Genomic DNA, 21,908 nt, shown 5'->3' on the forward strand with positions numbered 1-21,908 from the left:
ACAGTTTGGGGAAGGCCCTTTTCTTTTCCAACATGACTGTGCTCCAGTGCACAAAGTAGGGACTATAAAGACATGGTTTGATGAGTTTGATGTGGGAGAACTTGACTGACCCACACAGAGCCCTGACCTCAACTCCATCAAGAACCTTTGAGATGAACTGGAAAAGAGATTGTGAGCCAGGGCTTCTAGTCCAAAATCAGTGCCTGACCTCATAAATGCTCTATAGCAGTGATACTCAACGCATGGCTCTTGAGCCACATGTGGCTCTTTTGTGATGATTTGTGGTGCTTTTATCTCTTAATTTGGAATATTGTTCCACCAGAAAACCTTAAAAAGAACACTTCGAATCCAAAAATATCCATGGCAAGTCACATTAATCAGTTTGTCAACCCTTTTTTGTCGGTGTTTTGTCCTTCATTGCAATTTTTGGCCCCTCTTTTTTTGCAACTTTTAATCCATTTTTGCTGCTTTTTGCCCATTTTTGCCACTTCCTGCTACTTTTCACCCATTTTTACCACTTTATCCTTCCTGCAATTTTTCACCTTTTTTTTGCAATTTTTCACCTACTTCTGCTGCATTTTGCCATTAAATGCCACTTTTTAATCTTTTTTTTGCTACTCTTTGCTGATTTTTTTCAAAATTTTCCATTTTTTTGCTGCTTTTTGCCCATTTTTGCCATTAAAAGCCTATTTCGACCCTTTCCCCCCTTTTTTTGTAGCTTTTTAACCATTTTTGCCACCTTTAACTGCTTTTTATTGCCACTTTAACCCTTTTTTGCCACTTTTCACCCCTTGGATTGTGGCTCTTGTAAATGTGTTTTTCAATAATTTGGCTTTTTAATAGACAAGGGTTGAGAAACACTGCTCTATATAATGAATGGGCACAAATTCCCATAAAACACTAAAAAAATCATGTGGACAGCCTTCAAGAAGAGTGGAGGCCAACTCCATATTAAAGTACATGCATTTGAATACACTGTCATACAATGTAACTAGTACAGTGTGTTCTTAGGACTACAGTTTGCATCCCTTAAACTGGCCTTTTTCATTTTTTCATGCTGTTAAAAAAGAGGTAAAGAGCAAAAAACTACTGAAATGATTATACATTCGCTCAAAAAAATCCAGCAGACCCAAGGGTGTGCAGTTTTTCTCGCCCCGTGACCGATGAAATCCCCCGTTTCCCCGTCACGTCCTGGGCCATTACTACTTAATCACAGAACTGTCCAAGTCCCCACGTCAGTAAGACCCAACTGTTTTGCCTCCACACACACTTCTCAGCACTGGAGACAAGAAATCACTGGTGTCAGCAATAGGCGATTTGTTCTGCATGACATTGGGTGTCAGGGAAAGAAAAAAAGCTGGACTGAAATCGCTGAAGGGTGCCTGCAATGACTCCACACCCACACAAATACACACTGGACGCCATCTCTGCCTCTCAATCTCTCTCTCTCTCTAACATACACAGTCAGGAAATGATGACCAAGAATAGGTCACACTGGTAATACAGCCATGTTCTAGCTAGGGATTACAGTGTGCTGACACAGGCCCACAATAAATACCCCCATGCAGGAACAACAGGTGTCTGACAAGATTGTTTCACTTTAATAAAAGGCTTACACAAGCTTCACAGAAATAATACATTAAGCTCTTTTAGACATGCTGGCCTTTTATTGCTTCATCCCTCCTGATTGGAAAATGTCTTTTTTTTATCCTGGGAATTAATCTTACAGCAACGACAGGGCGATGTTGATTCATCGATATTCTCATCGCAAACAAACGACAGGTAGAAAATCACTTCTTTAGATTTCCAGACTTTTTAGTTTAGGCGAGCTAGTGGACATGCAGCTGGAGCTGTGTTTTTCTGAACCCTGGGTGTCTTTTCAACTCACTGTGAAAGCACCCCTGGCTCTGTTAGTATGCCAGCCTGAGCGCCAGCAGAGCGAGACTGCCACATCCTCCAGCTGGGTCTGTGCCACCAACGGGCACCTGGACCCACTCGCAAACCTCACAAAACGAGATGCATATTTAACTGAGAGGAGTGCATTTGTGAGGCATCTTCCACCAGCCTAAGGGGCGCCAACTGCACCTTTATTCAATCATCTTTGAGAGCTTTAACCACCTATTGGAGGCATTTTGATTCCCTCCTCAGGCAGTGCCTCAGCTGTTGGACCGTGTCCAGAGTCACACAGGCCAGAAAGACAGCCATCGTTATCCAACTCTCACAAGGTGTCATTGTAGGGATCCAATGATTACCATATCAGCACCACATGAAACATTTATGGCTTTCTGGCTGTGATGGCCTGGCAAGCATCCTAATTTCTGGAACAGAGCTTGTCAGATCCTATTGTTGCAGGTTCTGCTGATATAAACAGGGAACAAACATCAGCGATAAAACTATTCTACCACCTGTGGTCAAAGAAAACTTCTGAAAATTAATTTCTCCACCAGATCTGACACACAACAAAGTAGATGGTTATCCTTCTTCACCTCACGTTATTCTACACTAGGGCTGTCAGAATAACGCAATATGAATCTAGTAAAAATCAGACAGTATCAATAAAGGCTATGTCATGCTCTTACACCACAAGATCTTGTGAGTTTAAAATGGCACAAGTTTTCTCGTCAAGGTGATAACCGTCTTGTGATACTGGTATATGGATGCAGTCTGACACTGATCTTGAAATGACCATAGAAGATGCCCTTTTGCCTTTTAAATTGTCTGTGTGATGGCATAAAACTGCTCACATATTGTATCATTATGTATTGTATCAACTTGCTCTCCTGAATTCATCCTTTTGAATGATGATTCTGGGCATAATCTTAACCAAACACAAAGGTTGTTGTGGCTATCAGTGTGCACTGCAGCTAAAAAGATGTTAGCAGTTAGGTGGAAAAAACCACACACTCCCTCTATACAGCAATGGATTAATTCATTGACAGATATCTTGATAATGGAGCTTTCAGTTGCCAGGATGAATCTGGCAGGTAGTTTCGTGACTGAAAATAGAGTTGGGGCATTGAATGCTGTAAGATCTATGATGTAAGATCTATGATGTAACTGTTATATTGCTTTCTGTACAAGCATTTTTTTTTTTCTTCTTATCGTCCCTGTTATTCGGTTGAAATACAGAGTTATTCATTCATTTTTTTGTGTATTATAAAGATCTCTTTTGAGTTAGATACTGCGGAGAAAGACCCACAGTGAAGGGAGGGGTTGGGGTTTTAAAACTAAGAAGAATAGCTAGCTGAAAGTTTGTAATGTTTTTTTGTGTATCGTTGTTAATTGTCATTATCAATTCATGCACTCGTACATAAAGATGTACGGCAGCTTCTGTTAAAAATTAATTTAAAACATCTTACTGCATTACAGCATTTTATATTATATTGTATTGTATCATATTATATTAAATTGTTATTCATGGTATTGTGTCGTATCACATTGTGTCGTAGTGTACTGTAACAAGTCGTATTGTATTGTATTGTATGATATTGTATCAGTATGCATTGTATCGAGTGGTATCATATTGTGTTGTATCCTATATCATTCGGTACCATATGGTCTTGTATTGTATTATATTGTATCACATCGTATAGCAGTGATACTCTACACACAGCTCTTGAGCTACTGGCTCTTTTGGGATGATCTATGGATCTTTTATCTTTCATTTGAAATATTATTCCACCAGAAAAACCTTAAAAAAGGACCTTTTTTTCTGTGTATTTCTATTGCCCTTCCCAGCAATTTTTAGCCCTTTTTCCCCTTTTTTGCCACGTTTAATCTGCTTTTTGCCCATTTTAGCCACTTCTTTTGGCCACTTTTCATCCATTTTTACCACTTAAACTTGCTTGCAATTTTTCCTCCTTTTTTGCCATTTTTTGCCTATTTAATTTGCCTTATGCCATTAAATGCCACTTTTTCCCTTTTTTGCTACTCTTTGCTGCTTTTTTCCATTTTTTCCAAACTTTTTGCCCATTTAAGTCATTTTTCATGATTTATTTTTCTATGGTTTTTGCTGCTTTTTGACAATTATGCCACATAAAGCCTATTTCGCCCCTTTCCCCCCATTTTTGCCACTTTTTTTGTCAGTTTTTGACAATTTTAGCCACCTTCAACTTAATTTTATTGCGACTTCAACCCTTTTTTTGCCACTTTTCACCCCTTGTGGCTCTTGCAAATGTTTTTTTTCAATAATTTGGCTCTTTGGTTGAGCAGGGTTGAGAAACACTGTTGTATAGTATCATACTGTTTTGTATCGTATAATATTGTATCGTACCATATATTATTGAATTAGCTTATATTCTATCGTATCTTATTGTATCATATTGTGTTGTATGATATTGTATGGCATCATATTCTATCATATCATATTGTATTGTTATGTGTAGTAAGAATCTATCCAGAACTGCCAAAGTGAATTAAAAACCTAAGGCTGCTGATATCACTGCCTCTAAGGAGGAAAGATAAAGGCTACGAAGGGGGGAGAGATCCTTTCTCCTTCCTAAATCCATGTGCAGCATCCCTTAGGAATGTCACTGAAAGGGGGGGAATTCTTTTCCCCCATGCCTGTCAACTTATCAAGGAACTATGTTCAAAAAACAAGATTTTCTCAGGCAGTAGGACGCTTAAACTGCCATTTTGATGAAAGACAGCTCCCAACGGAGATAAACACCTTAAAATCTGAATCTTTCGATTGGTCGACCAAATGGTGAACCTCCTCAGACTAAATCCTTTCTTCCGGAAAGCTGTAAGAAACTCTGCACCTCGCCTCATAAATCTAAGGACTCTGTCTTCCTACAGAGCCATGGCACAGAACAGGCACATGTCGTAAATTCCTTGTGTTATCTCGACCACATGAAGCTGCAAGGACTGGAAGTATCAAAAAACTGTCTTAAACATTATGTTTCCAACAGGAAATGTTTATATTTGGTTGAGTCTGTTAACAAGGAACAGAATGACGTGTCATATTAATCTCTGACATCTTCCCTTACTGAATTATGATTTTATGATCTAATTTAGTTGTATTTCTCCAAGTTGACGAACAGAGACTGAAAATCTTCCATGGATCAACATTGCCACCTTGTGGTCAAGTTCTTCACACCCAAATGCAGAAACATTTTCTAATGCATAATTGTGCGTACAAACAATTAACTGTTTTTCTAATGTTTGTGTGATAGTTTATTGATAGTGTTCTAGAGTTTCTATAACCATCTTATGTTATCTCTAAATTATCCGATTAACTTGATGATCTGGTGGAGTGGATTTAATCAAACACTGGGAGGGCTTCAAAACCGAAACCCCTCCCTCTTGTATGAGAGTGCTGCAGAGTGAGTTGGGTTCAGATCAGAAAGCGGTCAGGTCTGGACGGTTCAAGATGATGCTCCACTGGGAAGAGCTCTATTGAGTCTCCTTGGGCCTCCTAGGCCCATTCTTGATCCAAGCGCCGTGCCAAGTGTGATAAACAATCAGACTTAGAATTTTTCTTATCCAGTACAAGATTTTTCTTAACCTTTTTGTAGCTTCGCGCTAACTTTTTGTAACACAGAGTTTTTATTTTTCCTTTTTCATCACTCCAATCACTGTGAGCCACAATCGCGTGATGTCTGTGTTTTTGAATTTATCTGATTTTTAATTGGACGATCAAGAGCTGTTTTTTGGAATGAGAGACAATCCTCCCCAGAGTCCGTGGATCAGAACCTGCATGGCCGTCTTCCCAGCCTAAGCAACCCATCGGCACCGTAGAGACCCAGCTGAATCCATTCGGGTCGGACTGGAGCTGGTACCGGTTACCTCGGGCGTTTAAGAACTTGCCAGGCGTCTTCATTCAGGTGTCCTCTTCCAGACGGGCCCTCTCCTCGCCGGCCCTCATCGAACAGCAGATAAAGTATGGTCCAGTTCATCTCTCTGGTGCTGATGTCTCCAAAGTTCCATAAATTAGTTCAGATCTATTTTTCTTCCAAATTCACACTCCAAATTCTACACCATCAGTTAAATTTTTCCATTAGGATTATTAAACTAATCCACCCCCATCAAGTTATGTTACCATCCTTTTCTCTCTTACCACATTTAGTAATATTCTGTGTTTATCCATTTACCTTATACTCGTATAACCTGCGATTTATGTCTGTTGTTTTGTGATTTTATAATAAATCTTCAAAATACAGTCGTTGCACAGGAATTCATATATTAAGCTAGAGGAATAGAGTCAATGTTATGAGAATTCATTACTTTAGAAATGAGATTGATTTACAGTTCATGTTCTTGTTAATTAATTAAAGGTTTTGATTAATTAATAATTACAATATTTTATTGGTTAGGAAATACCCAATCCGCATAGGCGGTGGTGCCCTATTCTTTACGAGGTTTACTTGATATTATTAATTAATTATCAACAAATCTACACTACATATGTTTTGTGTCGTCTCATATGATATTGTAACCTAACATATTATACTGTATCATACTGTATAGTTTCATATTGTATTTTATTGTATCTTATTGAATCATATTGTATCATACAGTGTTAATTTTGACTGCTATTTTTAATTTTAGTCTCAGTCTTGGTCTTTCGATGATACGTCTTTTATTTTTGGTCACATTTTAGTCATTTCTATCCTTTATAGTTTTAGTCTAGTTTTAGTCGACAAAAACTCAAAAACATTTTAGTCTAGTTTTAGTCTATAAAAAAGCCTCACATTTTAGTCTTTATTTTTAGTTCAAGCAATTATTCTCTTGCCTAAATCTGGTACCAAGTCATGGTAGTGTGTTCTACGCACCCTGCCAAACCAGGGGTCCCTGCTTTCTACTGCTAAGAGACAGAAGAGATACAGCTGCATTGCATTTTGACAGATTTACCCACAGTGAGAAATATCATGGATTCTCAATGTCCAACGAAAAATAAATTTCATTTTAGTCTCATTTTAGTCATCTTGGCAAAAACTACACTTACTTTTTGTCAGTTTTCGTCATCACAGATCTATCTTTGGCTAGTCTTAGTCTGGTTTTATCATGAAAAAAAAGGCTGTCAAAAAACATTTTTAGTCAGTTTTAGTCTACAAAATTAACACTGGTATCATATCCAATTGTATTGTATCATATTGTATATTTTATTATATTGTATAGCGTTGTAATGTTTCAAATCGTGTATAATTATAATGTATTGAATGGTATTATAATGTACTGTTTTGTAGTGTTTTGTTCATACTGATTTGTATCTTATCCCAGCCTACTGTATGGTATTCTATCTTATCATGTCATATTGTATTATATCATATAGTACTTCCTGACGTTGTTTTCTTTTGTATAGTATCGTATCGATTACCTCCTCTTCTACTGTATGTTTCCTGGACAGTCTGAGGTGGATAGTATCCACATGTTGCCCACACAGCAGCTGCCTCACATATTCTCTGCCATCACTCTGTATAATACATCTTCAGTGAAGGAGAAGTTCATTACTGTCACTGACAAGGTCAGAGCCTGAACTCCAAATAAATCAATCATCCTCAATGGCATCTCAAAGTATTGACGTCTGAACACTCTACAACTCACTGTACAACTGTTGGTGTTTAGCACTCTGTAGCCTTTAGCAGCTGTGAGCAGGTGAGACCCAGATAGGCTCCTCACTGGTACTTCATCACCCCGCTTGTTGTTGTCACAGCCACAATTGGTTTGTTCTCCCCATCTGCTGCATCAGCAAAGTCAGGACTGATTTGGTCACTTTGGAGCCCAGTTAGCTGTGCTCACTGCACTTCCCTGTTGATTCCAACCATCATTACAAATGGTATCTTTATGCAGCGGAGTTAACCCGGATAGCGCACTCCCCTGGGTGCCTTTATTATCTATTCATCATGTTGTCCCACTTTATCTCAGGATGAATCCGGCTGCTTCACTACAGATCTAACTACATATACCTGGATATGTGTGGCCTAAGGGAGAGAGATTAGAAGATTACACGATACTCAGCGGAGGTGCTTCGGTAAAGAGCTGATAAGAAGGTGAAAAATATTCCAAGAAGATGTAGAATGGTTATAGACTCCTGTTTGTGTTCTTTAACACCAGTTTGTCTTCAAAGTAAGCTTGAATGTGTTATTTCCAGGGCGAGGACATGCAAAAAAAGAGCCAGGGGCAACTTCAGAGTGTCCAACCTGGTAAATAAATGAACATTTGAAACATTGAAATGAAACGTTTTGGCCTTGTATTCAGCCTCCGAGTCGCCTCAGTGGACGCTCCCTCAAATTTCCTCCTCGCTAATTTGCATTGCTGAGTAGATCCTTTGTGTCACCTGGAGGTTTGGGGCTGAGCAATGTTGCAGCCAATTTCCAGATGGCGATTCAGATGTGTGACTTATCCTGAAAATTTTTGACAAAAATGCACGGCTGCTTTCCACAGGCTCCATTAGCCGAGCGCGTGCTCGTATGTGTGCACAAAGGGAAAGTGGAGAGAGTCCAGTGGTGTGAATATTCACATCTGCACCTGCTGAATAATAGACGATTATCAGCTCAGGTGGCTCGCCATTCACCCCCGTTCGCATCCTCTCTTCCATTTCATGACGCTAATTTTGTCTGGAATTCTCAATAGGCACACAAAATGCATACTTCTTGTCTCTTAGACCTGATCTGGTCTTGTTTTCAGTCTAAAGAGGGAGCATATTCTTCAATAAGAGTGCTGGCTTCAGGGAGGAATCCGTCTCCAGCACAGACCCTAGGGAGCCCCGGGTCCTGGCAGGTAGTTCTTACATCTCAACAGAGGAGAGACACCTACCTAGACTCTGTGGCAGCGAGGCCATATATCATCTGTCATAGCCAGAAGCCTCCACAGTAATGAACAAGTGATAATGGTATATATCTTGAACTTGAGTCTCTAAAGGTAGCTCATCCAGAGTCATTATTGTACCACATAACCAGATGAGCTTCCTCAAATGAGATCATTTTTGTCACCCTGAGGACTGGAGGGTGTAACTGTTCTCACAGTGAATAACTCATACTCATTTGGTGCTAATGGGACTCTGTATTAAGGTGTTGTGAGAATGCAAGAGGAGTGGTAAATCCCATTTTCTTGTAATTTCAAATCTCAAGCTGTTTCCACACATCTGTTCCTTTAGTAGGAAGGAAGATTCATTTGCACTGGATAAAAAGGGAGCATTTAATAAAGATTCATGCCCTGCAGGATTAGGTGATGGTTTGGTGTATGGAGGAATATGTCATGATGACATCTCTCTGTCAATGAATTATTCGATGTGCCCGTCTTCCAGCCTACCTTCCTACCTATCTAGCTTCTTCCTCCGTCCATCCATCCATCTCAGCTTCCTGCTGTTATTGCGATGCTACAGTTAACCCATAATGAGGCATATGCATATGAAGCTGCGGGGGTTTGGTGTGTCTGACAGCATGTGTTCTGAGCCACTCCGGGGATGTGTTTGCACATGAGGGGGATGCTCTGATGGCTACAGCTGAGGTGTCATTTTTCATATAAATAGGTAGGATGTAAAACCCCTGCAGTTTGGGAAATTAGTTGTAACACATATATACACACAATCAGCAGCACAGATCTTTTTGTCTCATACAAGTCAGCCACAAAGTTGATTTGAAGCATTTACTTAACAATGTCCAGACGCTGCACAAGCAGCCGCCTGAACAGACAAAGCACCCCAACAAGCCTCACTTCTCCAGAGTCCAATTCAGCAAACACATGATTCAAGCTGTCAGTCATAAGTGCTGATGTAGCCGCGCTTAGAGCCCAGCAGCCGAGTCCCCAGAGTTGGATATCACTGCTAACTGTCATCCAAGTACTTTGATTACTGGACTGGGGGAAAGAATGATGACTAAGGCCACTCTAAGTCCTGCTCAGACTCTGTAAGCCTGTCGAGGAAAGTGGATCAGGTCCAAGGTCCCATTTACACCCCCAACATTTATATAACATCTTCACAGTTTATAAATGGAGACCTCTCCTGTTACTAAAATCACACTAATAACTTTAGTGACTCCTGACAGGAAGTCAGTGGTGAATTTTAATATGAATAAAATAAAGTGTATTTTAAATGATTAAAATAATTTTTTTCCATCCTTATTTGGGGGAAATGCCTTTTCTTCTTTTAAAATATATTAAACAACTCTGGGACACTTTCATTAAGCTTTCAGAGTCTTTTACAATCTGCATATTAATTATTTAATTTAGTTTTGAGCAGATATAAAGATTACAGGGGTTTAAATGTAACTATAATCCAGGAAATAATTCATGATTTTATATTGAAAGGATCATGAATTTAATCTACAAAATTTTTTCAGTCAAGGTAGATCTGGAAAATCTCGAGTCTCGAGTCAAAATGTATCGATAGAAAAGAACTATACATCCCTATGACTGCCAAGGGATTTGTGTTGTAACAGAATTAATATGAGAAATCTCTAAATGACTCTCTTAAAATGATAAAAATTCTTAAAAACGCTCTTTGACGTGCTTTGGCAAACTCCTGAAAAAACCTTACATGATTCTTGTACTGTGCATATTTATATAAATCTATTCATTTGCTGACCCTGATGCTGGGCAGGAAACGGCATATGAAACCATTTCCATTATTTATAGCAGGATATGTAATTACCTACATATTTATGGTAATTCTTGGTTGAATTTAAAGCATTTTAAAAGCCCCACTGACAATGCCTGAAGGCCAACCCCATAGTGCCCAGCATGAGAGAGGCTCAATAAATTAATTCAATATGATTTAGTCATAATTAAGGATGCCCTTTGCAACACAATTTAAAAAAACACCAGAAATGTGGTCACTTTAAATGCACACTATGTAAATTCTGCCACCAGGGGACTCCCAGTTAAAAGAGCAACAAGAGAGGGCATTGAAGGAAGCGGGGAGTCATGGCAGTGATGAAGGTGAATGGACCATGGACAAAGGCAACAGGGGAAGCTTGGGGAACATGATGAGGTACAGCAACAGAACAGAAGCTTCCAGTTGCACATCACGCGTCCTTATGTAGCAGTCTTTCACATAAAATCCTAACCTTGTAAATCTGGTGGATAGGCCAGATTCCAAGCTGATACCTTTGTGTCACGTCTGAGAATGTACACACCAATCAGCATCTTTTGAGGAGAACGAGGCTGTAGCTATGGGCGGGGTTTAGTTGTACTGCAAGCCGTCAAACAATGGCTGCCACCAGTGAAGTGATTAGCTCGGTTGAAGCTAAAGTGGAAAGCCTAACCTTACAAAGCAGATGGATTCATCAGACTCTGCACATCCGTCATCAGACAAATGTGGAAAACTTTTCTCACCAATGGGTGTTATTTGAGGAGAAAGAACCGGTTGCTAAGGCAGGGGTAACTAATGCCAGAACGCTTGGCATAGGTTTGCAATCATTCCAGGGGTAAGGGTTGGGCCAGATTCCAACTGCAAGCTGATAGCCATTTGCTTAGATGTGTAGCTGTTTAATCAAACCTCAACTACACCGCGTTCCACATTATTATGCAAATGATATTTTTCTCTGATTTTCCTAAATATTAATGCAAATGACAGAATATTTTTCAAGTCATCAGCCATTAGAGCATAATTCAAATGTTTTTGAACAAACTTCATAATGACAAAAATAATTAAAAAAAATAAATAAAATCCTCAAAATACACTGTTCCACATTATTAAGCACAACAGCTTTTTAAAACATTTTATAGGTTGTAAAGAACTGAAAATGGTCATTTGTAGAAATTGCAGCATCAGGGGGTCATATTTACTGAAATCAAATCTATTTCAATCAAAAACATCTAAACAGGACAAGTTCCATGTCAACATAGGAGCCCTTCTTTGATATCACCTTAACTATTCTTGCATCCATTGAATTTGTGAGTTTTTGGAGAGTTTCTGCTTGAATTTTTTTTGCAGGATGTCAGCATATCCTCCCAGAGCTGCTGTTTTGATGAGAACTGCCTCCCACCCTCAAAGATCTTTAGCTTGAGGATGCTCCAAAGATTCTCAGTAGGGTTGAGGTCAGGGGAGGATGGGGCCACACCATGAGTTTCTCTCCTTTTATGCCTTTTAAGCATTGTCATGCTTGATTCCGGCCCAAACATGACTCCGCCCCCTCCATGTTGACGTCCCGGCCTCATTGGGACATGGTGGCCATCCACCAACCATCCACTACTCCTCCATCTGGACCATCCAGGGTTGCACGGCACTCATCAGTCAACAAGACTGTTTGAAAATGAGTCTTCATGTATTTCTGGGCCCACTGCAACCATTTCTGCTTGTGAGCATTGGTTAGGGGGGGCTGAATAGTAGGTTTATACACGACTGCAAGCCTCTGGAGGATCCTACACCTTGAGGTTGGTGGGACTCCAGAGGCACCAGCAGCTTCAAATAATTGTTTGCTGCTTTGTAATGGCATTTTAGCAGCTGCTCTCTTAATCTGATGTATTTGTCAGAAACCTTCCTCATTATGTCTTTATCTGCACAAACCCGTCTGTGGTCTGAATCAGCCACAAATTTCTTCAAAGTACGATGATCATGCTTAATTTTTCCTGAAATATTGAATGTTTTCATTCCTTGTCCAAGGCATTACACTATTTGACACTTTTCAGCAGCAGAGGGATCCTTTTTATTTCCCATATTGCTGAAACCTGTAGCCTGCTTAATAATGTGGAACATGTGGAAAAGTGCATTTTGAGATTTTTATTTTTTTTTTTAAATTGTTATCATTATGAAGTTTGTTCAAAAACATTTGAATTATACTCTAACTGTTGATGACTTGAAAAATATTATGACTGTCATTTGCATTGATATTTAGAAAATCAGAGAAAAACATCATTTGCATAATAATGTGGAACACGGTGTACATTTCTTTACTAAAACAAGATCCACATCAAAAAGTTTCTCTCAGCAGAGAGGATGTTTTTGCATGAATTCATGAATTCTTGCCACGATTAGCTCAGCTGTTCAAATACTACAGCAGGCTAGCCTGGCCTGGATAGCTGGGGTTAACATCGGTGTCTTCTACCTCATTCTGTTTTGTCACCCTGGTTGGATCATCATGAATGTGAAAGACAGAACATCCAATCACCTTCCAAGATTTTTTCGAAAAAGTCCTGTCCTTCTCAATCACTTTGTATGAGAGGTTTATTAGATGAATGTGAAACATATTCATGCTATGGCCCCCAGTGTCTTTGGTGCCCCCATAACCCCATTGGTGAAACCATTTTAAGCAGCAGCCCAGATTCAAATCTGATCAGTGGCTTCTTTCCTACATGTCATTCCTTTACTTGGTCCTTTTATTGAAATAAATGCTTTAAATCCATGAAGTATATTTCTTAAAAACATACAGTGAAACAAGTACTATTGCACATATTGTATCATGAGTTGGTGTATGGTTACATCACTAGTTATCATCAGTATCATTGGTTGATTGAACTGAATATGTCAGAGTAGAAGTTAATAGTTAAAGACTTTATCTTCTTGAACCTAAAGTGAAATCCAAACTTTGTGTCTTAACACACTAGATATGTTGAAATAAGGTTAGTGTAAACATGTGAAGACACTGAGCTCTACGTGTGACTGATATGTTGATTTAGACCATTAGTGGCCTCATGACAGAGAGATTTGTGCCAGAAAACAGTAAATTGAATCCCCAACTTCCAACTTCTCTGCTCTGGCACGGAGCCTGGCAGCTTCACTCTGATCAGAACAATTGTTTTGTTTTTGAGAGGACTGTATTACTCCTGAGTGGGTGTGGCTTCAGCTGATTCAACTGACACACCCACTTATCCTAGAGCAGATTTTACTGCCTTATATTCATGATTTTGAAGCTTAATTTTCTAAACATAGAGATGTTTTTCATGACTGAGATTTGGCCTGGTGGTTCATAACACAGTGGCCTCTCATACAACAAACATAAAATAAAGAATTTTGTTTCACTATATGGGGACTTTAAAAGCAATGCAGTCTAGCCGTGTCATTCTTGTTACAAACTGTAATGTGTTCTAAATAAACCATTATTTAAAAAAAAAAAAAAACACAGACAAACTAACTTTAACTAATTTGAATACAAATGTTGTAGCATTGATAACATAGTGCTGGTTTGTGAATAATAAGAAGTATTACCGTGTTATTACGCAGGTGTTTCCAAAACCACTCAGCTCTTTGTTGAATATTTTTCAGCCCTGACTCATAGCCATCATCACACAGAGAGAGTACCACAGGTGTGCAGATAACACAGCACAACCTTCAACATATAATTAAACAAAACAACCTTGAGAATAACAGAATATCTGTAACCAAGCCAGTGATGAATTCAAGCATTGTAAGGTGGTGATAGCAGCATATTAATTACAAACTTTGTGTGTTTTTTTACTATTTTAGACTTAAAACTTAAAATAAACAAAACAAAAAAACATCAGCTGAATGATCTTCTAACTATCATATTACCTTATCAATCATGCCAGTTTATTGTAACATTTTAATGCAGGTATTGTACTGAATATTGTAGCCACTGTAACAATTTTGTTAAATAGTTTAACCGTGGTTATATCTTGAGTTTCCTCATGAACACACTTTAGTTTAGGTGCTTGTATTACCCTGTTACATTGATTCTGTCCAGTATCAACCCTTTATACCCACAGGGAATAACAAGCTACAAAAATGAAAACCTTTATACACACAATAATCGAAATAGAAAGGGATTACTAAGAGGGATCTTGGCTCTGTAGCCAAGAGTACGTGCTGTTCTGTACATTCTGTACATTTGGAATCAAATGCATGTCAGCCTGTCTGGTAGGAGCTTACTGCTGTCTGTTTGCTTGAAGTTTCTTATTGTTGTCATACTGTCAAAGATTTTTATGGTTAGGTGGAAGGTTTCACATGTTGTAAGTGCAAACCAGCAATTAGGGCCCCTTTTGGGTGGAGATTACAACTTCTTTTCTATCTACAGTCCAAAAACAAATTTTGAAAAGACTATAAAAAGTTGTAACTAAAACCAAAATAAGAATTAACTGTAAGATTTTCCCATTATAAGTAGAAGATCTGCTTTGAAAATGTCGCTTTAATTGAAAGAAAAGTAGCATGTGTGATAATAGCAAAAGTAAGAATGCTCAAAATGCAGGAAAATGTCTAAGTTTGTCTAAGTTTAATCATTGGATAATCGTTATTAAAGCTTTAAGGTGTAAAGAACATTTCAGAGGGTAATCAGTCAGTCTAGAGCATATTTTATGCCCTGTTGGGTATTTTATACAGAAGTCTAAAGGCCAGACATGCACCCAGTGATTTCAAGCCAAGCCTGTTAAAAGTCAAAGAAGAATAGCAGTACGGTCTCACCGGCACAACTTGAGTGCTCACATTGTACAAGTTAAACTGGTTCCAAATGCCGATAAAGTTATGCCTGTTTGTATCTCATTTGTTTGTATCTCATTAGTTTGTTGTTATTTCAAATAGCTTCAAACACTGACCAAAGGTTTTCACTATCTCACACGCACACTCAGCATCACCAGCAAACACAACAAACAAGCTAAATCACTAATTTCCCACGTCAGCTGGAGGTCCACAGATATTCTCTGCTTGTTCATACCTTTCATGATAAGAGGGAGAAAACACAACGACAGTTTGCTCAGGTGCAATAAGGAAAAAAAAGCCCTGATTCGAGGGAATCGGCTCAGCAAGTGTGTGCAGTTGTGCTCCAAAATATCCGACACCAGAAATTCATCTGATTGATCAGGGGCTGCTCAGGCTGTGGTAGACCATCATGCCTCTCTGGATGATAATGAGTAAAAAAAGAAAGGACTGAATTGTGGGACTTTAGTTTTCATCAAGGAGACTAACCTGACATGCCAGATAGACCATTTCATAAATCTACTGCATGGATGTCTTTCACATTCACCTAAGAAGCCTACCATACAAAGTGTTTAGGAATGGCAGGGCTTTTCAAAAGAATTCTAGGATATGTGCAGCTACAGTAGTAACCTGAGCTTGGCAGGCTGGTGCTGTTGTAGTTTACGAACATTGGAGCTTGCTGGTGGATGAAACTCATGCCAAGGCCGGTCAGGAGAAGTGCAAAAACATCATCATCTGCCAAAAAAAAGCTTTCAGTGTGGCTCTTTGCTCTTACTTTAATAAAGAGCTGTGGTCCAGTTCTAGTGTTACTGCTGCTATAAGTATTAGCTTTACCTGAGCTTAACACTGAACCAGCAGCAACCATTGCTGCCAGGTCCAGTGCAACAAAACCCCGCCTAACTCCCTGGTCAAGTCTGTTTTAAGAATGGAGCTTTGCAAGATGGAACTGCCTGATGACAGACGAAGAATCTGGCCAATCCATCAACGTTACAAGGAGCCTTCATGAGACTTAATTGCTAGTGCCGCACTGTTGGACATCCAAAATCTACTATAATACTCCACTGTGCATATAATGTGCTAAAATGCAGTATTCAAGGTGAATTCAAGGTGATCGTTTTTGCATAAGCTGGCCTATATCTTTAAATCAACTGAAGTTTCCATAGAGCATCAATGTGTGTGTTTTATGTTTATATTAGGGCTGTCATTTTCAAAATTAATATTTTGAATTGCAATCAGTCTCAGGATTTCTGAAGTTAATTCCCATTAATTGCATCCTTTCTATTCCACTCTAAAATTCCTCTATTTTGCATTTAAATGTGTTTTTGTGTCATTTTAGATTTTTCTTCTGTCTTAAACTAAGGGTAACTGACTTCCAGTTTGGCTTTCATAGGTAAATTGAACATTTAATTCTAACATGAACTAAACCACAAAAAAAAGAACTTGTTATGGACTGAAAAGGAAATACATGAACAGTTAAAATTAAATGTTTGGTAACACATGGTTCAGGTGACTTCTGACTGTTCTACTGAGCTATCTCTAAGTTTCTAAAACTGAAACGAGACATTAAGAAGCAGTAGTGGACCTTTTTTACATCACTGTGGCTGCAGGGAGACATCCAGGTAGTCTAACCAAAGTGTGCTGACGGCAAAAAAAAACAAAAAGTGCACTAATCAGTGCGCTAATTGAGGATCATAGTTAATCATGATCAATGTGATTAATCTTTACAGCCTTAATTTGTATACATTTTTAAATGATTATAACTAAACTTAAAACAAAAAGTAAGGCAATTTGTGTTTGGTACATTATTTCTTTGTTGTAACAATGCTTCTTGTTAATGAATCTTATACCATTGGAAAGCCTGTTTATTACCCTTTTAAATGATGCCACATTTGTAAGGATCATGCATTTGTGAGATGAGCAGCAGAGCTGAGTATGTGGGTTGCACCCATGAAAAATGTGCCAAATCTTCTCTGCCAATGCCAAACAGCTTATTTTGCTGATGCTATTGACTCTTGTTTTGAGCTTCTGGTAGCCCCAGGTGCTGCCAGTCAGGTGCCTGATTGGCAGCACCTGTGAGCATGGGCCCTGCTACAGTGGTCAGTAGATGTCTGCTTCAAGAATCGGCATGCCACGTTCGACTGATCTGGGTAGGGCTTGTCGGTTGGGCAACTTCAAGCTGGTGTTCTGCAAAACCAAGTTGAAGCATTGTTTGAAGTGAACCCTAGTACCATCTCCAAACTGAAGGCCAAGTTCCATATAACGGGGAATGTAAGAGACAGGCCGCGAAGTGGGCGTCACAAGAAGACAACACCCCAGTAATACTGTTTTCTCACCCTGTCAGCAAGAACTCTATCCTCTGGGTTTATCAGAGACTACCTCCAGAATTTGGGTGTGGAGAGGATGGAATGGCCTGTCAGCAGTCCTGACCGTAACCCTACTGAACACTTGTGGGATCAGCTTGGGCGTGCCGTTCATGCCAGAGTGACCAACACAACCACGTTGGCTGACTTGCAACAAATGCTGGTTGAAGAATGGGATGCCATCCCACAGCAGTGTGTGACCAGGCTGGTGACCAGCATGAGGAGGAGGAGCCAGGCTGTTGTGGCTGTGTATGGTTCTTCCACACGCTACTGAGGCTCCTGTTTGTTAAATAAATATTGTTAAATTGTCAGTATGTCTTGTTTCTTCAAATTTCAATCATCCAATCCACCAAACAACAAACAAAAGTCAATGGCAGAATCAGCTGTTTGGCATTGGCAGAGAAGATTTGGCACATTTTTCATGGGCACAACCCACATACTCAGCTCTGCTGCTCATCCCACAAATGCATGATCCTTACAAATGTGGCAATAATGTACCAAACACAAATTGCCTTACTTTTTGTTTTAAGTTTATAAATGCTTTGCTATAACTGAAACACTATGAGAAAGCTCACTGTGGTTAAATGCCTCACCCCAGATATATATTCACAGTAGTAAATGTAAGCTCTTAAATGATCTTATCTACCTCGTGTAAATCTGCCTGCATTCTTGAATTTTATATATTTGATCATGGCTTTTTAGCATCCTTGCACCCTTTGCACTGCTGGAAACCATAACATCAATGCACACTGACTTGAATATACAAGTAAAATGTCCAAACAGGAGCTTTTCATATTTTAATCTTAATTTTTACACTTTTTCAGTTTTATATTCAATGTAAATTCCTGTATATTAAGAGCAGGCTACCATGAGTCAGTTTCATTGTTGCACAGGCATACTTGGCCAATAAAGCTTCTGATCAGACTTAAAGGAAAGAATAAATGTTAGGACATTTTATTGACTAAAACTGAATTTAAATGTTTTTGAGTTTTCATCAACTACAGACCAGGACTCATTTGAAAATAGCTGCCAAATGTCACAGTCCTTTCCTGTACACTGAATGGCAAATCATAAAAAATGTCCAAAATTCAGCTAAGAATTGGCCTCACATTGCACAGTGTGTTCACCTGGTCTAAGAGTACAAGCGTCCATGGGTTTTATTTTACTCAGTTGATCTTTAATGGGTACATTTTTGTTGTTTTCTGAATATCTTGACCTATTTTATCTCATTAACAATAGCATTTTGCTGTAATAATGAGTCAATTTTAGTCTTTTTTCATGAATTGGAGAAATACTTTCATAAGAAGAACTGTTTTCTTGACATAACTGGAAGAACAATATTAAGGAATGTTATAGCCATCTGCAGATTTTAGGTTAAAAACTTTTTTTAAAATTCTGCAGATATCTACAGCTGGCATACTGGCTGTTAATATTAGCCTATATTGGCTGCAAGTTTTGGCCATATGCAAATAAGTTTTTGGAGTTTTACACATAAAATGTGTTCCCAGAGCTAAAGTTTGCTTTTTTGTTGATCCTTAAACTTTCATGCTTTCATGTTTTAGGGACTGAAGTATTAGGGCTGAACTACATTCATATATTGGCATTGATATCTGTATTGCCTGAAATGAAATTGTAAATATTGGCTGAATCTCAGCAAGAAGTGTTGTGCATTTCCTGAAACATAACAACATAAAAAGTCAAGCTCTTGAGAGAAAGAAATGGAGTGAAATAAATGCATGGATCTGTGTCTGCTTCAGGCTTCTGTATTTTAAAAACACAAAGCGGAACTTTTAGCAAAATCCTCATTTGTTTTTCTGTACTCTTAATCTGTTCATTAACCAGCACTAAAATTTGAGCTGCTGTTTTGCTCTCAATGGAAGCAGAGTTACAGTTTTAAGTATTAAGTTGCATGACATTGAAACACAAAGTTAAAGTACACAGCATCTGAACAGATGCATGATGGGATATCCCTCTTTGAATCTTTGAATTGAATATCAGGCATCAAGAGAAAGGGTTCAAACATCTCCAGTCAAATAAATGAAACTTATAACCCTTGAATCTGTATTTTAATTTGACATCTTAAGAGAGAGTGGAACAAACAGCTCTCAGTAAATACTACAAAGACACTTAAAGATCTCTTTAGAGGAAAGCGCTTGAGAACTTTTCACCTCGGTGTGTAAATTGCTGGGGGGAAAGACAAATTCAGAAATGTAAATGCGTCCCAGTATGAGCCTTTACATAAAGGGAGATAATCCCCTCAGGGCCACATGAATGAGCGTCTGAATAACAGTGGAGTTTTCCAGGAACATACTGAAATGTCCCATGTCCTTTTGCTCTTGAGATTAAAGCAGCACATGTCTGTGCATAAGGTTCCACTAATACCTCTAAGATCTGTTACTTTTTTGAGAGATGATTCACGGCTGCCAGCTTGCTTCCATATTTAAGCAAAGGGGCCGACGATTGCAAAAAAGTGAGGAGAGATTAAGGTCAGCGAGGGCTGGTATGTGAGGTATCTGAAATATTTTCAATGTAACGCTCTTTCAAAAGTGAGCAGGTGTGACTAACAAAGTGTACCGGGGTGACCGTGTTTGTGGCACTGATGTATTTCTGTGTTCCACTATGAGATCATGGCAGTGACATCAGCTGATTGAGCTCAAACTGCATCCTAACCCCCCCCCCCCCCCGCCTTCCTGTTGTGGGTGGGGAGCAGGGTGCTATCTGTGGACTTGCAAAGTGACAGGACCAGCTGGGGTATGAAATCCAGTAAGGTCTGAGAGACACAGACCATGAGCCCTCATAGTGCTCAGTTACAGCAGCCTGCAACCTAACTCTGTGAGGGAACACTCAGCCAGGACTGAGTGTATCCGCCGCCAAACATCAGGAGTTGGCCAACAAAGCTGTAGCACTGATCATGTTTGGTATGACTTCTTCAAGAACCCAAAGATCTACCACTTCCTGTTTTTTTGTAGCAATCCTCTCAATGTTTCTGGATTGCATGCTGAACTCTCAACAATCAAATTGAAAGTACTGCGAGTACAATGGGTGGAAAGCAATCTCGCAGTTTCTCCAAAAAGGACTTGAATGAGCTGAGCACGAGTCAAAGCCGGAAGAGCGCCGGGAAGGATGACTTGCTGAGCCTGTCATCGGCTGCCGAGAGGATCCGCAGACACACGACGGTCCACTTTGGATATAGCACCCTCAGTTTGGCTATGCGGGGGCTGAATGGTACCCCCGCTGAGCTCTGGGAGCTCAGGGAACTCCAGAAGCTAAACTTGTCAATGAACTCTTTGTGCTCTTTGCCCCCTGCCCTGGGAACTCTGGACAACCTGGTGGTCCTCAACTTGTGGGGAAACAACCTGTCTAACCTACCGCCTGAGATCGGCCTCCTTAAGAAGCTGCGGGTTCTCTTTGCATGCCGGAACCGCCTGAGCGAGGTACCGGAGGAGCTTGGATCTTGTGTCCGCTTGGAGGTGCTCAGCCTGGCCAATAATCAAATCACAGGCCTCCCTAGCAGTTTAGGATCCATGCACAATTTGACCAAACTCAACCTCAGCCACAACCGGATCGTCCACATCCCAACATGCGTCTACAGCATGAAGGGCTTGGTCTTTCTTCATCTTGCTTGCAATCGGTTGGAAACCATTGCGGACCAAATCCAGGACTTGGTAAACTTAAAGATCCTGATTGTGGAGGGCAACAGCATCCACACGTTGCCTAAAACGCTTTGCTTTCTGGAGTCTTTAGAGCTCCTCAATGTTGACTTCAATGACCTGCAAAACGTGCCGATGGAAATGTACCTACTGAGCAAGCTCGGGAGGTTGGCATGCCACCCGCTGGATAAAGGACTACACATAATCCACAACCCCCTCCTCAAGCCTATCCAGGAGGTGCTGCAAGGAGGACTCAGTGCCCTCTATAACTACCTCAAGCCCACGTAAAGACTAGAACTCTGCATCCAAAGTGTGTGTCACTCTGGGTTGTTGGCACAAATCTGACCCCTGGCACGTGGTAGTCATGCTGTGAGTCCTGGCTGTTACCACACACTGTCAGATCACATTTAGATCCCATCACTCCAGACAAATGACTATTATGCAATGTCACTATTAATAAGCCCAGTTTTTATGTAATGTAAAGGTTGGGTTAAAAATAAATGACGAGTAAGTGCTGTGTCATGTCTAAACATTTGTATATCCACAGCCAGACCAGACGCTCAGCTCACGCAAGTATTCACAGGTCCTTGT

General features: G+C 39.7%; 1 protein-coding gene across 1 annotated transcript; it reads left to right on the forward strand.

The window, feature by feature from the left end:
• The first annotated feature begins 20,658 nt into the window (after positions 1-20,658).
• LOC121520689 (leucine-rich repeat-containing protein 30-like) lies at positions 20,659-21,657 on the forward strand. Its single transcript, XM_041804264.1, has one exon. The coding sequence runs from the start codon at positions 20,706-20,708 to the stop codon at positions 21,603-21,605; it is 900 nt and encodes a 299-aa protein (XP_041660198.1). The 5' UTR covers positions 20,659-20,705; the 3' UTR covers positions 21,606-21,657.
• Positions 21,658-21,908: the final 251 nt, after the last annotated feature.

Source organism: Cheilinus undulatus, linkage group 13 (genome assembly GCF_018320785.1).
Source record: "Cheilinus undulatus linkage group 13, ASM1832078v1, whole genome shotgun sequence".
Lineage (NCBI taxonomy): Eukaryota > Metazoa > Chordata > Actinopteri > Labriformes > Labridae > Cheilinus > Cheilinus undulatus.